The sequence below is a fragment of the Chroicocephalus ridibundus genome, chromosome 8 (genome assembly GCF_963924245.1).
Source record: "Chroicocephalus ridibundus chromosome 8, bChrRid1.1, whole genome shotgun sequence".
NCBI lineage: Eukaryota > Metazoa > Chordata > Aves > Charadriiformes > Laridae > Chroicocephalus > Chroicocephalus ridibundus.
Genome location: NC_086291.1, coordinates 53000709 through 53019665, shown reverse-complemented (window position 1 = coordinate 53019665; position 18957 = coordinate 53000709). Strand labels below are relative to the sequence as shown.

The 18957-nt window shown below is 57.5% G+C and overlaps 1 protein-coding gene across 1 annotated transcript; it reads left to right on the top strand.

Annotated features, from left to right (window-relative positions):
- Positions 1 to 4613: 4613 nt before the first annotated feature.
- Positions 4614 to 16995, top strand: NATD1 (N-acetyltransferase domain containing 1). The gene is made up of 3 exons (XM_063344512.1): positions 4614 to 4870; positions 12593 to 12711; positions 13514 to 16995. The coding sequence occupies exons 1-3, from the start codon at positions 4774 to 4776 to the stop codon at positions 13628 to 13630; spliced, it is 333 nt and encodes a 110-aa protein (XP_063200582.1). The 5' UTR covers positions 4614 to 4773; the 3' UTR covers positions 13631 to 16995.
- Positions 16996 to 18957: the final 1962 nt, after the last annotated feature.

Genomic DNA, 18957 nt, shown 5'->3' with positions numbered 1-18957 from the left:
CGGTGCGAGGGCCGGTAGGCTCCGCCCCCCCCGCCCCTCCGCGCTCTAGGATTGGTCAGCGTCGTGGGAGGAGGCGTGGTTACCGCCTCTCAGGGAAGAGCTTCGCGGTTCTCCGGCACGCCTGTGGGGGTGAAGTGAGGCGGGCGGGCGGGGGAGCGGCGCTGCCACGCAACCGGGGTGTCCCCCCTGTCCCCGCCACCGGCGTGACATCGCCGCGGCACCCGCGGGGCAGAGGTGGCGTCTGGGAACCCTTTCCTGCCCCTGGCACGGGGGCAAGGGTGGTGCTGGGCTGGGAGGCTGGTGCTGTGCAGCTGAGACCAGCCAAGCTCATCACATCTTCCGCAGGTCCCTGCTCCTGCACACCGTGGGTCCCACCGGTGGGTCTGGCTGAAAAATGGATGGAGATTTATTCCCCTCCGAGTCACTGAGGAATCAATCCCTCCTAGCCCAGCAATGTGCCATGGCACGTCCTGGGGCGAGGATGCTCCCCCGAAGGCCTGAGCTGGGCTGCAGAACGGGACGGGAGTGATGGAGCTGAACAAGCAAAAAGGAGATTACGAGTGCCATTTCCCGGCTGAAATTCCGAGCCTGATCCATACAGATACAAAGGAAGGGTTGGAGGGGTGGCAACTGCTGACAGCCCTGATGAAATCACAGCTGGCCTCTCACAGCCCGTTCTCAGCTTGGCGTTACTGGGAGCATTTCGGATCAGTTCAAGGGCTGGAAAACCTGCCTCCAAAGCAGGCAGCTCAAGGGAATCCCTGCAGGAGGGAAGGAGCTGGGTGGACTGGGCAGAGGACTGGTGCCGCAAATGGACCTGGAGTCCCAGCAGAAGATCCAGCAGCTGCAAACTGAAGCTAGAAAAGTTCAGGTGGGAAATAAATTACAGGTTTTTAATAAGGAGAGCAATTACCTTCCCGAGGGACGTAGTACATTCACCACCTTTCAAGTCTTTCAACACAGGCCAGGAGTCTTTCTCAAAAAAAAAACCCCACTGGGGTTCAACCACAGGGCTATTAGCTCTGACGCAAGAGCTGCAGATGTCACAGCCTGGGCTGGGCGAGCGGGAGGTGGGAGCAGAGGGGACCTTTCTGATGTTCTCTGACTCAATGACGGGGTTTGAACTCCAGCCTGACTGATCCGAAGGGGTTTGGGCTGGGCCGGTGTGGGGGTGCGGGATTTGGGGGGTGCCACCGCGGGGCAAAGCATCCTTAGCACCTTTGCAAACACGCGGCTGGATGCAGACCTGTAAGGACCAGTGGGACCGGCTTCGACACCCGCCCTGGGCGCTGGTGGCACCCGGGGTGTCATTGCAAACGCAGGGCACGACCCTGCTGTCCCCAAACACATCGCATGCTACGCCATTCCTCCGCCTGCGTCCCCAGGCACGGCTGGAGATCGCTGCCGGCCCCAGCTGCAATTACAGGGGTGGATGAAACAGCCGCCCGGCTTTTATTCACCCATCTTGAATCGCCGGGTGCTTCACAAGTAGGGGGTTTGTCGCCTGCTCCGAGGCCTTCCAGAACAGGAGCACTGCAAAAGCAGGAATGGAAATTTTGGTACGCTCCGCATCAAAATCTGACAGGGTGGGAAGGCGTGGGGCTGATCAGGGAGTCCACAGACCACCGCCGGCAGCGAGGAAGGGACCAGAGGTCACCTTCTCTTTGGTGGCAGGGCATGGCAACCTCTTGGGAGCATCTCTCCTTTTCTTGTGCAGCCTCTCAGTGCCTGCCGGCATGGCTCCTTCGCCTGCACCTCCTCCCTCTGTCCTCGGACCTGCCAGGCTCTTTGCTGGAGAAGTGTATCCGAAAAATCAGAGGCAGCCGTAACTGCCGAGGCAGAGGGAATCATTGCAGACAAAGGCAGAGTGAAGCGTCCCAGCAGAGTCCAAGTGCTCCCAGAAACTCTATCAAAGGTGCTGGATTTTTGGCACCCCTGGGATGCCGCTTGGCGTTTCCAGTGTGCTGTAGGTAAACCTGCAGCTTTGCAGGCTCTGGCAGGAAAGCCCGATGGAGGGAGAGGGAGGGAGGTGCATCCCAGACCTCACTGGGAGAGGGATGCACCAGACCTGGTTTGGAAATCCACCCACGGCAGGACGGGGTGTCCCCTGTGTCCCTGGCACAGCCATCAGAGCGGGGAGGATCACCAAAAAAGCCCCTCACCTTTGTGCAAAACCTGCTTCTCCTTTCCCCTCTCTCCCAACACTTCCCAGCCAAGCCACTGACTTTCCCCTGAGCATCCCTGCGCGCTGAAGAGCATCGGCGCTCCCTCACAGTTCCAAGCCGGCTGCGGGATCGGGCCCCTCTCTCCGCCTGCCCCAGGCTCCCCCTTTGCCCTTGGGCTTGTGCCACTCGTTTTCCTCCCTGCAAAATGGCAGCCAGACTTGGCCCAGTGTGTGTGCCTTCCCCTGCCTTCCCCTGCTCCCAGTGGTTTGCTGCCTTTATCTTCCCGTGCCGCCATAGGGCATGGGAGCACAGGCGGAGCGAAGGCTGCCGGGGAGGGGATGGGGAGAAGGACAGCATCTCACCACCCACGTTTTCTAGCCTTTCATGGAGGAGGAGGGTAACGAAGCCCTCTCCGCTAGCAGACCCCGATTTCTGCGGGCTGCAGGGGCTCGTGCTCGACGGGAGCAGGAGTGTGACCCCGGTGGGCACAGCACCAGCACCGGCACCGGCCGATGGAGCAGCACAAACAAATGGAGTGGCCTGATGAATTAATCAGCTGATAGACTCTAACTCGGGGAGCAGGAGCCAAAAGGATGAGTAAATAAAGGCCAAGCTGCACCAGACGATATTTAGGTGCAGAGTAGCTGCCGGTGAACTATTACGAGTTCCAGATTAATTCTAGGTGTTGCTGCTTTTCCCCGGGCACAGGCAGCCACCGGCCTGCCCCGCTGCACAGCCGGCGTGCAGACGCCTCGCACAGGCTCGGCTCCTGCCTCCGAGAGCTTTCGGTTCAAATATATCAAGGTGTTGTTGCTGCTACAGCTTCACAGGCACAGAATCCAACCTCCCCAGTTTCCTCCCCCCGTTTTGTAGGCGGTGGATACACCGCGGTTACTGAGCAGACCCTGACGTACACAGTGTGGCGCATGGAAGCTCAGGTTGCTCCTGGTTTTGAGGGTGCCACCGTCCCACAAACACTGACTATGGCATCTGTGTCCCCCCCCAGGTATCTGTGGTGTCCCGTGACAGCTGATGTACAAGGTTCCCTTGGCTTTTGGAACCTCTGGGACGAGCAGGGTGACAGGGATGGGGCATCGCCCCGCCGTGAAGCACTGCCGGACCCCCCTGTCCTGGGAAAGGGCTCACTGCTGGGGGAGCAGAGCATCATGACCATGACCTGGGGCTTCCCAACAATTCTATGATTCTTTGATTCCACCGCACCCCGCAGTGCCAGCGCAGGGCACCAGCACAGCACCAGTCAAACACTGGTACCGGTTCAGCACACCACGGTTATTGAGCAGACCCTGACGTACACCGTGTGGCGCATGGAAGCTCAGGTTGCTTCTGGTTTTGAGGGTGCCACCGTCCCACAAACACTGATTATGGCATCTGTGGGCCCCCCCCCAGGCATCCGTGGTGGTTCAGTACCAGTACACCAGTCCAGCAACAGCCCAGCACCAGTACAGCGGGGCAGAGGACCCGGTAGATGGGCAGGGAATCCAGTACAGTAACTACTGCAGAGCACATGGCGCAGCAGGGCAGTACCAGTAAGCCAGTACTGGGCCCCAGCACAGCACCAGTAAGCCACTACAGAGTACCCAGTGCAGAACCAGTACAGAACCAGTACAGTGGGGCACAGAACCTGGTAGATGGGCAGGGTACCCAGTACGGTAACCAGTGCAGAGCAGATGGCACAGCGGGGCAGTACCAGTAAGCCAGTACTGGGCCCCAGTGAAGTACCAGTAAGCCAGTACAGAGCACCCAGTACAGGACCAGTGCAGGCCAGTACACCAGGGCAGAGAACCCAGTAGCCGGGCAGGGTACGCAGTATCCTGGGCAGAGCAGATGGCACAGCGGGGCAGTACCAGCGCCCCAGCACTTGACCCCAGCGCAGTACCAGTAAGCCAGTACAGAGCACCCAGTACAGGACCAGTACAGGCCCAGTACACCAGGGCAGAGTACCCAGTAGCCGGGCAGGGTACGCAGTACAGTACCTACTGCAGAGCACATGGCACAGTGGAGCAGCACCAGTAAGCCAGTACAGAGTACCAGCATAGCACCAGTGCAGGACCAGTACACCAGTGCAGAACACCCAGTAGCCGGGCAGGGTACGCAGTACAGTACCTACTGCAGAGCACATGGCACAGTGGAGCAGCACCAGTAAGCCAGTACAGAGTACCAGCATAAGACCAGTGCAGGACCAGTACACCAGTGCAGAACCAGTACGCTGGGGCAGAACCAGCGCGGATCCCCAGGGCTGCGGTGGGTGGGTGGGTGGGTGGGTGGGTGGGTAGGGGTGTGGTTGCCCGCCCCCTCGCCCGCTGGGGTGCGGCGTCCCGGCGGGGTGCGCTGCCCCTTTAAGAGCCGGGCGGCCCGTACCAAAACAAAACGGCGGCGCGGCCATTGGCTGGGCCGCGGGCACGTGGCGCACAGCTGGTTTCCTGCGGCCGCGCGCCGGTCGGTGGCAGCCCCGCGGCGCCGCCACGGCCCGGCTCGGCCTGGCCCCGCCGCCGCTCCCGCTCCCCCCGCCTGCCCCCTCCCTCCGCGTTCCCGGGCGGGACCCGGCCCCCGCCGGGGTTCCCCGTCGTTGTACGGCCCGGCCTCGGCCATGGCGCACTCGGCGCCGCTCGGCCTCCTGGAGCAGGGCTGCCCCATCCAGGTGGAGCACGATCGGAAGCGGCGGCAGTTCACCGTGAGGCTGAACGGTAAGGTGGGGGGGGGCCTTCCCGGATCCCCTCTGACCCCGGTTCTGCCTCCCTGGGGGGTCCCACTACGTATGGCCCCCCGATTTCCCCCATTTCCCCCCAGAGCACTCGTCCCCCAGCGCCTTCCCCTGTGCCCCCCGCCCTGACACCGTGCCCCCTCCCAGTGCCATTGTGTCCTCCCCTGTTTTGAGCCCCCCCGTACTTTCCCCGGTGCCCTGGTTTCTGCTAGTGTCCCCCCATCTTTCCTGTCCCCTCCTAAAAGCTTGTCCTGGGATATCCAGGGGTCCCTTGGTTGGCCCGGGTAGGTTTTGTGGGGGTCTATCTCAGCCCCCGCCAGGAGCAGGTGCCTTTGGGTGATGCAGAGGTGCCGGTGTGGGGGGGTGTTCCCGGGTTTGGGAGCCCCTCGGTGGCTTTTCTGGTGGGGTTCCTGCGGGGAGGCCCCTCGGGGGCGTGAGCAACCCGTGGGGGCCCCGGCGCTATGGGATCCTGCCTGGTTCGTTGCCATGAGCATCCGTGGGACTGGGCCTGCGTGGGTCTGGTGACACGGTGACCCCCCCTCGACAGCTCCGTCGCGTATCAGGCAGAGCGAACAGAAAAGTAGGTGCCACTAGAATTTCTTTCCGGCACGCTGATTCCTTTCCAGCCATCCTCTTAATGGTTAATCCCAAATATTCTCCTCCCTGCCTGTTTGTCCTGCCGAGAACCACTCTGGGGAAAACAGGCCGCCTCGCTCGCTGCCCTACAGAAATTGCAGGGTGGTTGCCTTTTAAAAAAGAAATAAATAAATAAAACGTGTAGTTCAGAAATTATACAGACTGTAGGAGGCATTCTCAATAGAACAACAGCAATAGTCTGGATTTTATTTTAGACTCTTCTCTTCCCCCCCCCTTTTTTTTTTTTAATTTCAACCACTAATTACAAAGTGCAGGCTGGAGGCTCGTCAGTGGTAGAACAAGGAAGGAGGAGACGTGTGCGCTGGGTGCGGAGAAAACAATTTCACCAAGTGCTTATTTCGAGCAGGGAGAGATCAAACGAGGTCCCAGGTGACGGGTCCCCGCTGCCGTCGCGAGAGCTGTAACGCAGTGTTGTTGCTGTTGGTGAAGTCTGTGTGTGCACAAAAGAGAGGGGAGAGCTGAGGACCAACAGTTATTAGGGAAATGTAATCTTTTTATCGTGGTTTGCCGAATAAAACCTCTGCCAGCGATGCTGTGGGCTGAGTAGCGTTTGGTGGCTGAGTGGGGATGAGTCGGGTCTGGAGAGGATGAACTTTGAGAGTGAGAGAATCAACTGTGGGACCCGTGGTGGGAGTCATGTGTGAATCGGCACAAAACCTCCTGCTTTAGGAGGAGAGCACCGCAGCTCAGGGGAGCCACAGCCTTCCCCAGGGTTGTAGGTGGATCCCTGTCATCAGGGTTGGCTTTTTTCTGGGAGTTCAGGGAGACTGAACCCTTTTTTTGTGAATTCAGTGCCGGCCACATAAGGAAGCCGAGCCCAGCAGCATCCTGGCGTGACGGTGTTCCTGCCTCTGGGCTGAGTAACATCCACGCGGGGCAGGTGATCCATCTCTCCTCCGTCTTGTTAGGCGTTTGCTGATAATAACCAAGCCCTGGAAGGTGGTCAGAAGATAACCATCTCTGTGGGAGTGCGTGGCAGGGTGTTTATTTCCTGGGCTGCTCTCTTCATCACTCCTGCTCCTGGCGTGATGAGCATGAGTACTGAATGCTCTGGCAGGTTTTCCCTGCTGCACGGGGGGAAATGACACAGGGGCACAGATTTTTAGCTTCAATGTGACCCACGTGTCCCTCTGAGAGCGGTTTCGTCCTGTGTTACTGCACTGTGGCAGAGATAAACGGCAGCCTGTGGGGCGAACCCACAGCTCACCGGTGGGCTACAGTGTCTGGTGACACTCAGCTTGTCACTGCTGTCTTGGTACTAACTTCAGCTGCATGTTGAGTGTGGGTGATGCCCTGGGAAAACACAGATGCATCGGGCTCGTGGACCAAGGAGCCGGGCTTTGCTCAGCTCCAGCACTAGCTGGCCTCTGGGCTGATGGCTTGGTGGTTTACGGTAGTGTGACGTTGGGGAGAAAACTTTCTGTGGTGATATTATTATGGAAATCCCTGTCACTAGCAGCCTGAGACAACATGAAAGCTGTGAATTAGTTGTGAAAGTGTTTTCAGCATCGCCCTATTTTCGCCTCTGCAACCCTGTGTAACCTCATGTTGGGACTTCCTCCTCGTACACGAGAAAGATGAATTGTATTTGGTGTTTTCTGGGTTGCTCTGTCTTTCCCTTCTCGGAGCCCTCATTGTTGCACATGGCTCCTAAAAATCTGATAGAAACAGCTGCTTCACTTTAACGCATTCCTTTTTTCCTTGCATCCTGAATGCAGAAGCAATGAGAAGCTGAAAGTAAAGCTGAGTATAGCCAGACCTCACCAAGCTTCGTTATCCCTCTGAGAGGAGGGTAGAAAGAAGCCCAACTGGATTTGTAATCGGTTGAGATGTGACTAACAGCACGAGCTAGCCAGAAACCTCCCCAGGCAGTGACTTTGTTGGAAAACATCAATTTGTCGAAGCTTAAGAACTTCCATGCGAATCACATAGGCTGGTTTTGTCAGGAATAGTTGGAGGTTTTTGTTTTTTATTGGAGATAAAATTTGTGGTCAAAACAAGAAACCCGAAGAGACCCCCACCCCAAAGCATTTGGCTGGTGAGTCCAGCCGCTGGCACAGCTGTTTGGGGCAGGGGAACAGCATCTTTTGCAGCAGCTTCTTTGACTGCTTGATGCCCATCAAACACGTCGGGCTCTCCGGTCGGGAGATGGGCTCACCGCACGCACCAAGAGGCTCCAGTTCCTCGGGGATGCGTGGGCTGCTTGCACACCTGCACTCCCATTCATTCAATGTGTGGGTGCAGCAAACCACGCTTCCCAAACCTCCTGCTCCTCGTTTGGGCACGATCCAGTGGCTGGGAGCTCCTGCTTTGCCTGCTGCTCATCTGAGTCTCGGGAGCTCCTTGTCAGGACTCCAGGCTCGGCTTTTTTAGGAAAATCGGAGCAGGTTGTACTTTGGTGCTTTCCTCCCTGCTGGGGCAGATGCCCTCTGGGATGGGAAAGCTGCCGAGTTTGCAGCAGGGATGAAGGGATCTGGTCGCCGGACCCTGCATCAAGATGTCCCCGCTCTTCTGCCGTGCTGCAATTGCCTCAAGAAGGCTTCTAAACAGGAAACTGCTTCAAACCAGAGTGCCCCCCCGCCGCCGCTCCTGCCAGCGAGGCCCCTCGGTGTCGGTTGCGCCGTCTCCGCTCGGGCTGTCTGTTGTGCTCTGTTGTGTTTTCTCTCCCTAGTAACGTGCCAGTGGCTCCCTGGGGAGCAAGGCCAGCCTGCGACGTGCAGCGAGCCCCAGCCTGGGATGCACACGCTCCTCGGGACATCATGTCCTCTCAGCTCGCCCCACGCGCAGCTTTTGGTGGCCACCTTCTGGCTCAGCAGCCAGGAGAGCTGAGCTGCTGCCAGCCTCTGGGCTTTCCTTGGTCTGAGAGTGGGAAATGGGGCTGGTGTCTCTTCTCTCCCCCACCTTGCTCTTGGGAAGTGGCTTTGTAGCAGTGCCCTAAGGAGGCTGGAGCTCGGGGGCTGCCTCCAAAGGCTGGCAATGGAGCGCTGAAGTTGGCCTGCAGGCAGCCAGCCCTCACCGAGCCCCTGCCCTGCTCGGATCCTGGGCACACAATGGTGTATTGTGGGCCGGGGCTGGCACAGAGGGACCGGGAGAAGGGCTCGGGCTGGAGGGACGGGTCCTGCTGTGCTGCCAGCGCTGCAGCCTCCCCTCGCCCAGCAGGTACTGTGCCTGCCCCGGGAGAGGGGGACAGCAAAGAATGGGCTGGAGCGAGGTGCCTGCGTCTTTCTGGATGCCTGCCATGTCCCTTGCCCAGCTCGGGGCTGGGGCTGGGCTCGCTGCGGTGTTCCCCCGAGGCTTATAAGCCGCCCGGCCTGGGGGCCTGTCTCTGGTGTGGCTGAGCCTGTGGCACAGGGGCCTCATCTGCTGCCCAAAGCTGCCCTGCTTGGGTGGCTGCTCTGTGCCACTGATCCCGGTGGAAACCCTCCAAGGACAGCAAGTTTAGGCCTGGTATCTCTCCTGCCTCCTGGCAAAGCTTCCCCTTCCCCCTGTGATTTGAGGGAGGGAGGGAGGGCTGGAGAACAACTGTGCTGCCATTGCTGCCATTTTCATCGTGCAGCCTCCCCTTACTCCTCTTTCTTGCTGTGCTGATTTGCATTGACTCAGACTTCCTTGCTCACGGTGGCCTCGAAGCCGAGGCGCCGAGCAGGGGAGTGTCTGCGAGTCAAACATCGTGATCCGGCTCACAGGGCACCGCTTTGGCTGGCCGAGACCTCACCCTGTTTTGCCAAGCTCAATCCATGCAGGCTGATAAAATCCCTGCCCCAAAGTCTAAGGAGACAGACAGACAGACGGGCAGGAGGCTGGCTTGTAGTGTCCCTCTTATGCCGTGTCTTGATGTGGTTTCTGCTTGCCCGCCCTCTCTTCGGGGGAGATTGCGACAAGCCGGAGCTGGACTGCTCCTGCGAGGGGTCAACGCTGCTTCCAGCTCCCCCCAGCTTTGCAGCGGTCCCTTTGCAGGGAGCAGCCCCCCGTGCCCAAGGTACCACGTAGCAGCAAGGCTTCTTCCAGCATCATATTGCAGCGAAGCACCTCTGCTCCCTCATCTCATCCCTCCGGCCCCAGGGAGGCCTTTTGGTGGGGAAAACAAACCCGCTCGTGGAGAGCGCAGGACCAGTCCTGGTTTGGGGGCACAGCCTGTTTCACCCTGCTTTTCCCAGAGGCTCTGGGCCCCAGTGCGGACAGTGTGCAGAGGATGTGCAGAGCAGCTGTTTTCAAAGGAAACAGGCTTTCCGCTGGCCGGTCCTTCCCCTCCCTTTGCGAGCCGTTGGCCACCTCCAGCCTTACTCAGCAGAGGAAGAGGGATCTTGATGTCCAGGAGAGGCTGTTCCTGCAGGAACTGTGCCATGAGCCGGTGTCTCCATGGAGGCAGGGCTGCCATGAACACACAGCCCGACAGCAGACAGTGGAGACTCTGGGCAGGATGCTGTCTCACAAGACTGAAATCCTTTTGGATCCTGGCTTGTTTCTCCTTTGCTGATCTGGGCTTTTTCTCGCCTTTAGCCCCTGTGGCAGTGCAGTTCCGTGCATCCAGCTGTGCCCATCTTATGGGTTTGGCTTGACATGTCCCCCTCCATCAGCTCCTCTTGCAGCCCGGGAGCTCACTTTGTGGCTCTGCGTCACCTACCATCCTCCAGCGGGGAGATGGAGACTAGGAGACGTTCAGCATAGCCCATCCCAGCCCCAGGACAGCGTAGGAGTGGGGACACAGCTGTGACCTCCTCCTGGGCCATCAGCGTCACCTGCAGGGCCCACACCAAACCTATGGCACAAGTGTCACAGACTTCATGTACTGGGTGGCTTGAGATCCCATCGCTGAGGTGAGCGTGTACAGATACATTTATCTACTTGACTATTTTTCTGAAATGGGACCAGTTTCCCACAGCATTGGCAGCACTGGCTTTCTCTGCAGAGCCAGTTGTAAAATCCTTTGCGCTCTGTGAGTGTCTGTCTCGACGCTGGTGGCACCTGCAGCTCCCATCCCAGCTGGGGTTTTGCGGTGCTGCTATGATACATGAATATCAAGGGAAAGTCTGTCCAGGACAGAGCTGAGATTCTTCAAACAGCGCATCATCATCTGCTTTAAAATGCATTTTTGTGGGTTATACTTCTATACAGATCATATATATAAAAATATCACATATAAAAGTATATTTAAAAAAAAAAACCCAACAATCTTTTGGTCTGTCGTCACTTAGAGACGGATTTAATTTTGAACTTACCAAAACTTCAGGCAGAATCTATGGAAAGCTTTGGCCTGGGAGGAGAGCAGGTCTGGACGTGTGAAAGCTGCTGTTATGAGCGTCTTGTGGCCTTCGGTGGTGCCAGCTCTGCCGATGCCACCTCTAAGAGCTGCCGCCGAACGCGACCCTTCTGATACGAGGGTGAGGGCGCCTGGCTTTGCCTGTGCCCCGACCTGGGTGGGCTTTCTCTCAAGGGAGATGGGTCTGTGCTGCTGGGGAGGAGCTGGGCTCGCTGCTGCTCCCTGGGCTTTTTTGGGGTGCCTGGATCCACACGGGGAAACGCTGCAGTTCTCCCTTTCTTCCCCGCAAAGGGTTGGAGCTGTAAAATGGGGCTGCAAGTTCTCATCTGCACTGGTCTTGCTAACGGGGAAGAGGTGAGCACCCCTTCAGCCCCTTCCCCACCCCGTTGCCTCTGCCCGTCCCAGCGGTTCACCCCAAACCCTCTGTCCTGAGACAGAGCGGGGGAATCTGGGATCTGTAGGAAGACCAAAAGAGCTTGGTGTTTTGGTAAACTAGAGGCTGATGCCTGTAAATACTTGGGGGGATGGCAGGGAGGGAAATTACTTATGTCTACCCAAGAACAATGTTGGCACAAGGATGAGCGGGTAGAAACCAGAAGGAATAAACTCGGGCTGGAAATGCGAAGGTTTCCAGATGATGCAGGAGGATTGAGTCTCTGCCTAAAAAGAGCAGAAACAGAAAACTGAGCTGCTTCTCTCAAAACACAAAATTCAAATGGGCTCATTTCTAGTGTCTCTCAGATATAGGGGTCACGGGAAGTGGGCTGGAGTTGGCTGAAATGCAATAAAACGAAGCGTATTGAGCTCAGCTAAAGCATATGGTAAATGCAGGTGAACCTTGCGGCCCCTCACCCTCCAGGAACCGTTAGAGGGAAAGGAAAGGTTTCCATTATTTTAATTGAGCTTGTCTCTTTGATTGGAAGCTTGCATTTCTGAAACTCACTTTTAAATACAGAAACCCTCCAGAAATGAAATGTTTGTTTGCTTTTGCATGGAAGACAGAAGCTCGGGTTTGGCAGATGAAGCCAGCGAGGTGTTATGAGCTCTCTTCAGATTTACACATGTGCTGAAACTTCTTTTTTTTTTTTTTTTTTCCTGTAACTGAACTGGTGTGAGAAAGGTCAGGGTGTTGCAACAGGAAGTTTGTATGTGTGTGGGGGCAAGTAAACGTGTGTGCGCACAAACCCCCTCGCACGCCTGCGTGCGCTTTCCTGTGTGTGTGGGGGGGATTCATCTCTCTCAGCATCTTCCTCAAAATGTGTCTGTGCAGATGCTGCGACACCAGGCCAAGGAGCGCTTGTTCTGTTTTATATGCCAGGACAAAAAACCTCTGTGCTGTAGAAAGGAAGGAATTGGCTGTTAACCTGGGTCAGCTTTGTCCTGTTCTTCCCCTCTTTTTGCTCGCTCCCCCATCGGCACATCCCACCCCTCTCTGCCAGCTGCTCTCCTGCCCTGAACGTGTTGTGTTGGCCGCTTGGCCTGTAATTCAGGGCTGGGTAGGAAAGGTCCAGGGGCTTGGAAAAGCCAAGAAGAAAAAACAAGCCTCTGCTCACACCTTGTGGGGAGGACCAACAGGGATGTCCGAGTGTCACCAAAAGCAAGATCTCTGCTGAGACTTTCCACTGCGTGAGTCCGCCCAGCGCCACAGCCATTCCCGTGGGTGCGAGGAGCCGTGCGAGGGCTGTTGTAGCAGTCCCAAGAGTCTCAAGCGGCACGATCCAACGGTGGGCTGGCAGCCCATGGCTCCCTGGGGACATCCCGAGCCTCACCCCTCTCTTGCATCCCCAGGTTGCCATGACAAGGCGGTGCTGCTCTACGAATACGTGGGGAAGCGGATCGTGGACTTGCAGCACACAGAGGTACCGGATGCCTATCGAGGGAGAGGAATAGCCAAGCACCTCGCAAAGGTACGGCCCCAGCCACCCCGTCTGCCCTGGGCAGAAGCCGTCACTGTCCCAGCTGTGCCTAGAGACCCTGGCTGAACCCAGGCCCCATTGCGCTGGCGTTGCCCCACGGGAACCATCACTGCTCCTATGGGAGATAGGGGCGGCTGATGGGGCAGTTGGAAATCCGTAGTCAGATATTCCTGTTTCTGTCGGCAAGAGGGGCTGGGCGAGTGCCAGCATGCCCAGCCGCTCGGCCCTTTCCTCCTCACAGCGAACAGCCCTCATGCCCAGCTTGCAGGGGCTGATGTAGCACCTCTTCCAGGGGCTGGACCCCCTCACCTCAAAGATTTAAGGCCCTTGTGAACCCTTTTCCTGCCTTTTGAGGTCCGCAGCCGTGCAGGGAGAGTTGAGGAACTGCAAGTGCAGTGGCGGTGGGGGCGGACTGCGGGGTGATGCTTTGGGATTACAGCTGCTCCCTGGCCCCATAAGCCCGAGCAAATGGGTGGCAAAGGTGGCCTTCATGTGTTGTGGCTGGGTCACCTGCAGTGCAGCATCCACCAGGCTGGAGGCGTTGAGGGTTACCCAGAGGTCCCCCACGCCTCTGGTTAAACTGGGAAACCGGTGGTGGCTGTGGCAGGACAGCCGTGCTCTCCCCCCAGCCCTCTCCCTCCGCCTGCCTTGCACAGAGGGTATGTGAGGGCAACCTGCTGTTCCCCCCATCTTTGTGTGGGGGACGGGAGTCCGGACCTCCGGGAGGCTTCAGAGGAGAGCGCAGGCTGGGGGTGCTGGTTGTAACCCATCTGTCCTTTCCGGTTGCTTGCAGGCAGCTCTGGACTTCGTGGTGGAGGAGGACCTGAAAGCTCACCTGACGTGTTGGTACATTCAGAAATACGTCAAGGAGAACCCACTGCCGCAGTATCTGGAACACTTGCAGCCTTAAGGCAGGACTGCTCTGACAAAAGCGCGCCTGTCCCTGACTGTTCAACGCGGCCTTCGCTTCTCTGCGGTCTCAGGAAATCCCCCTCCCACGCTCACAATTCCCATTTTTTGAAGCGCATCCATGTGGTGCATGAGTGTGGGCACAACCTCCTCCTCTCTGCCCACGTGTGAGCATGGCTACGGCCCTTGGGCCAGGCTGGCTGCAGGCACACATGGTGCCCCCCAGTGCTCTTCTTCCCAAGCCAGCGGGTGGAAGAGGATGATTTTTCCACCAAACTCCATCACAAGACCAGGGGATGACTCGCTCTGCGCCTTATCCTCTTCCCTCCACTTGGTGACAGCTGTGAACTTGCTGGAGGATGTTGGTTAGGGGTGGTCGTGGGCTACCAGCCCCTCTTTCCTCCCAGCAGCTGGGGGAGATGCTGTGGATTAAGCTTTGTGGGACAGAGGGAGGTGCTGGAGGAGCCCCAACCCCCTGGCAGGTTCATCCCCTGCAGCGTCTGCTGGGCATCGAGCCTTGCCCAAGCCTACTTGGGGCACAGTTGAGAACGCGTGGGACATAGTGGTGCCTCGGGGGCTTTGCTGTACCGGCTGTGGAGATGCTGGGATGGTGACACCTTTGACCCTAGAGACACGAGCCATGCGAGGAGTGGGCTTTGGCCACGGGGGCTGCAGCAGAGCATATGCAGTGTGAGCGTGCAGAAGAAGAAAGGCAGCTGAGTCGCCGAAGCTGCTCCCTAGAGATGCCAGCTCCTGCACAGCCTTCTGTACATAGTCCTGGTGTGGCATCCCCACAGGCCGCAATCGTTCCTGTCTCTGCTCCCTGCTCTCGGTGTTGTCTGTGCTGGTATGGACACAGCCTGCTCAGGAGAAGAGCACCAGCCCCAACAGCCAGCCCTGGCCTAAGCAATGAGGAGACATCCCATGCTTTTGCAAGCACCAGGGTGGTTTCCTGCAGCTGAAGGGGAAGGCTCCCCCCATCTCCCTCAACTCCAGCTCTGTACCCCTGTCTGTGCCCCGGATCGTAAGGCCTGAGACGTCATCACATCCTGAGAACGATGAGGGTAAGGCTCTGGGACCTGGTCCTGCCCCATCTGCAGGGCTTGATGCTAGAGCCACCTGCCTCCGCGTGGATGCTCATCACTTCTCCTTACGGCCTTGGGAAAGAAGCCCTGGCTCAGGGCAGTACCCATCTGCTCACTGGCCTCCAAGCCCTGGGCGCTCGTAACATCGTGGGGTCCTTGGCCAGCAGCAGGGATGAACACCCTTGCGTTGTTACCTCTGCGGATGATGACCCCGTAGCACAGCTCAGCATTGCCACAGTCAGATGTAGAGGTAACACCGTGACGGCAGGGCACTGCCTGGCTCCAGCTTGCTGCCTGTCCTGCCTTATGCAGGCTTTCCAGGGCCTGAGCCAGACCCCACAGCATCTCCTCCCAAGCACTTGGGATTTTGCAGTGTCCCAGGGCTGGGCTGAGGTGGGGAGATGGTGTGCTGGCCCACCAGCCCTGAGCAGCCGTTGGGGGCTGCAGCCAGGCAGAACGAGCTAAAGAGCCTTTCACCTGGAGGCCGAATCCAGACCTAGCTTATCTCTCAGCAGGGACTAAAGTTTACAATCTGTGCCACGGACCGAATGAAGCCCTGGCCAAGAGGCAGCTCGGCCCTCTCCTGGAGCCCAGTGCAAAGTCCATGGAGGCAAAGGCAAAAGCTCCTACAACCTTCTCTCCTGGATGGATTGGTTGGAGATGGAGACCCTGTGCCTGATCTCAGCCAGGGACGCCCTGAGATGTTCCTCCTGGCCACCAGCACGAGGTGAAACCCTGCCGCCTGCCTGTGCTTTGGAGCCGCCCACCACCAACATAACGCAGCCCTCTGCGCACAGGCTTGAGTAAAACCTCCCAAACTCCATCCCTGCCACACCACAGGCTGTGAGACCCCTGCCCATGTCCTCCACCTGGCTGGGGAGGGACCTGTGCCCGGTGGCAGACCCATCTCTGGCTTGTGCTGCTCAGGAAAAGGCATCAGGCTCAGCTCTGCCGCTGCCTTGTGCTTCTGCCCTCTTGCTGCCTATTTCAGCCTGGCTGTGAGCTTCAGGATGGTTTAGAGGGACTAGGAAAGGGTCGCAGGTAACCAACTAAAGAAAAGGCATTCAGGAAGAAATCTGGGCTGCCAAATGTTCACTCTTTAATATGCAAAACACACTTCATCATCTAGTTACAGGAGCAAGGCTGGCTCTGTTATAGCCAAGTAGTGATGGAACCATCCCTGCTCTTGATCCCAAAGTGAAGCTGAACCGTCTCCTGCAAGATAAGACACCGTTGTATCTCTGTCACAGCGGGACTGGGTGCTTGGAAGAGTTGTGTCCCTGATTGCCTCATGGGAGAAATAGTGTGAATCCAGCGCTGCAAGCCTCTGCCCTGGTTTTGTGCTCATTTCCACTGCAGGACAGATCCCAGAAGTACTCCATCGTGTCTGCCGCATGAGAGTGGCTCGCTGGAGGGTGTGCTGCGGTCACTGCACCAGCAGGGTCCCAGCGTCCGAGCTCAGCCCTGGAGCCATTCGTGCTGCTCTGGCAAGAACCTCATGCTTTCCGGTGCTGGGTCACAAGTGGCAACGGCTGCCTTAAATCAGGCACAGCACACGGTTTTGCTGCTGCTTCCCTTTGAGGTGCTACAGTCCCCTGGTGTCTGACCTGATGGAGACCTGTGCCAGTGTCCGTGCCAACCGTTTCACTGCTGTACCTCTGCCCCGGCCTTTCCTTCCCTGTGGTCTCTGATGTCAGGGAACAGCAATACCCACAGGTCACCAGCGATGCCACGGTCCACGGTGCTCCTGTGATCTGGCACTGCAAGGCAGGAGATGGCTCAGGGTCCCTCGGTGCTGGGCAGCCCCCCCTCCTGCCTCTCCACCAGCTGCCCTTTCCCAGCTCGTCTCTGCAGGATGGAGCTTTGAGTCCTGCGCTGCCCCTTGGTGCTGACTAAGCCTGGAGGAGTTGGGGATCCTGGACTCTCTCCAGCAATGGCAGTGTGGAAGTGGTTTGGTTGAATATTGAGGTCCCCAAACCCGTTTGAACTACGGACCTTGGTGGGTGGGGAAATGCAGATGGCTGTCAAACCCGCTTCCACAGCGCCCAACTTGAAACACCCCCTCCCTCGTCCCCTTTCCAGCGTTGTCTTCCTCTGTCCAAGGTTTCCATTCTGTTGAATTCAGTGGTTACGATGTGCCTTTCCTTCTCAGGACCCGTTACAAACGACCTTTCTGCTTTTGTTTATGTCTAACATTTATCTTTGTCCCTCCCTCTGTCATACTATAAAACATGAACATATTGCATGGAATACAATACAATAAAAAGTGTGGCTTAACTGACCCGCGGTGGTTTGCTGGGTGGGAGGCAGGTGCTCGCAGGACCAGGGGACCTCGGGCATCCCCAGCTCTGTCACCGCTGGGCTGGGTCGCTTTGGCAGAGCGCCTGTTTCACAGGTCCTGTCGAAGAGCTCTGCTCTCCAGTCCATGTCCAGAGTATGATTTTTGCTGCCTTGTTGCTGCTTATTCATTTTCTCCTTAAATGTAAACAATCTTTTCCTAATCCCCAAAAAGCACATCCTCTAACGAATCTAACCCCAGCTCTCTTGGACAGTGACTACCATCCACGTGTCTGTGTCTTGGAGGTGAGAGAAAAGGCAGAAGCTGGCAGATCTGCACATTGGGTACTCAGCAGCTACTCTCCTGCTGCCTAACCTTCCCTCCCAAAAAACGGAGAAAATGCTACTTCTTTCCCTCACGAGGAAGAGGATCTTGTGCAAGAAGGATCCCATCCAGGCGGTGAGGATGATGGATGGTCCGTAAGACCCTTGCTAGGTGCAGGACAAAGGAGTCCTGGTCCCAGTGCTGGTACTGGACACAGCTCCTTGTGACCTGCAGGCAGCCACTCTTGTCTTTTCATCACCTAACCTGGGTGCTACCTGCAGCACCCTTTTCCCATCACGGAGCACCTCAGAGCCAGATTGCAGGTGAGCCCAGCGTGCTCCCATTGCGAATGACCAGGGAGGCATGGGCTGAAGCTATTGAATTTTATTTCAGGTCATAAGGCTGGCTGATGTCGTGGTGAGGGGGATCACAACTTTGCCAGCTCCTTTGCCGGCTGATCCACCCCTGCTCGTGCTCGCCAGTCCTGCCTTGAGATTTCAGGCCAGTCTTTGGGAGATGTCCTGCAAATGCAGCCTCATGTGAGCAGGCATTCAATGTTTCTGTTCATCGGTTTAAGATGTTTGAAAACACTAAGGCATGAAAACATTGAAATAGCCAGCCAGGCGGCGGAGTCGTTCCCTGCTGTGCTGGTCCAGAGCAAGGCGGGCAGGCAGGTGGCTCAGAGGAACACAAGGCACTTCCCTGCCGGGGCTGGTGCTGCTCAACCCTGGGAGCAGAGCCCGAGGACTCAGCACTCAGGCTCCCGGCGCAGCACCTTGACATCGCTTCCTAAAGCCGGGGGCAAGCCATGGAGCCTGCGGCCGGAGTTTCAGTAGCTGAAAATGCCAGGGCTGGGGAGAAGGGGCACAGCTTATTTACAGTTATGATTTGATCCAACATGACAAGTGGCCCCTGGGCTGCAATTCGAGCCGGCAGAAGCATGGGTTTTGCTCCTCTCAAGAGACAGCACGGTGGGTTTGGGTTATAGCATGAAGCTGGGCTGTTGCTGGTAACACACTGTTTACATTCCACATTCCAGACAGTCCGATGCTCCAGCCTGTCCCAGCAATGCTGCCGCTCAGCCACGCGCTCTGCCAGGCTGGGCACGCTTCCCAAACACCTCTTGTTTGTGCAAACGCACCATTTACCTCCACCGAAAGAGCCGACCCCCAAATTACGGCTGAGAAAACCGGGGTGCGGGAGGGCACTGCAGTCTGGAAATGCGGCCTTGCAATGCCTGGCAAGGTGGAGGCAGCCACGGGTTTATCGCGTTCAGTTATGTTACATCACTTGGAAATAATGTTGTCAAAAAGAGGCTTTTTCTAGGAATGGGAAATGCAAAGGCAGCGCCGCCCTGAAATGCACTGTCGGGCTGGAGGGGAGCTAGTCGTGCCGAGGACAGTGTACCTGCAGGAATGGGGGGGGCTGTGGGGCAGGGAGCTGCTGTTTGTTGAGGGAAAACTAATTCCTGAGAAGGCGGCTCCTCTCCTGGGAGGAGTCAGAACTGGGAGCTAGGGAGATCCCTGGAGATCACAAAGATCCTGGAGATGAACCCTGCGGGTCCCCTTGGGTGACCCTGCTGTGCTGGGGGTGGCCCCTGGGCCAGAGGCTCGTGACAGGATGGGTCCTGGATACCCCCCG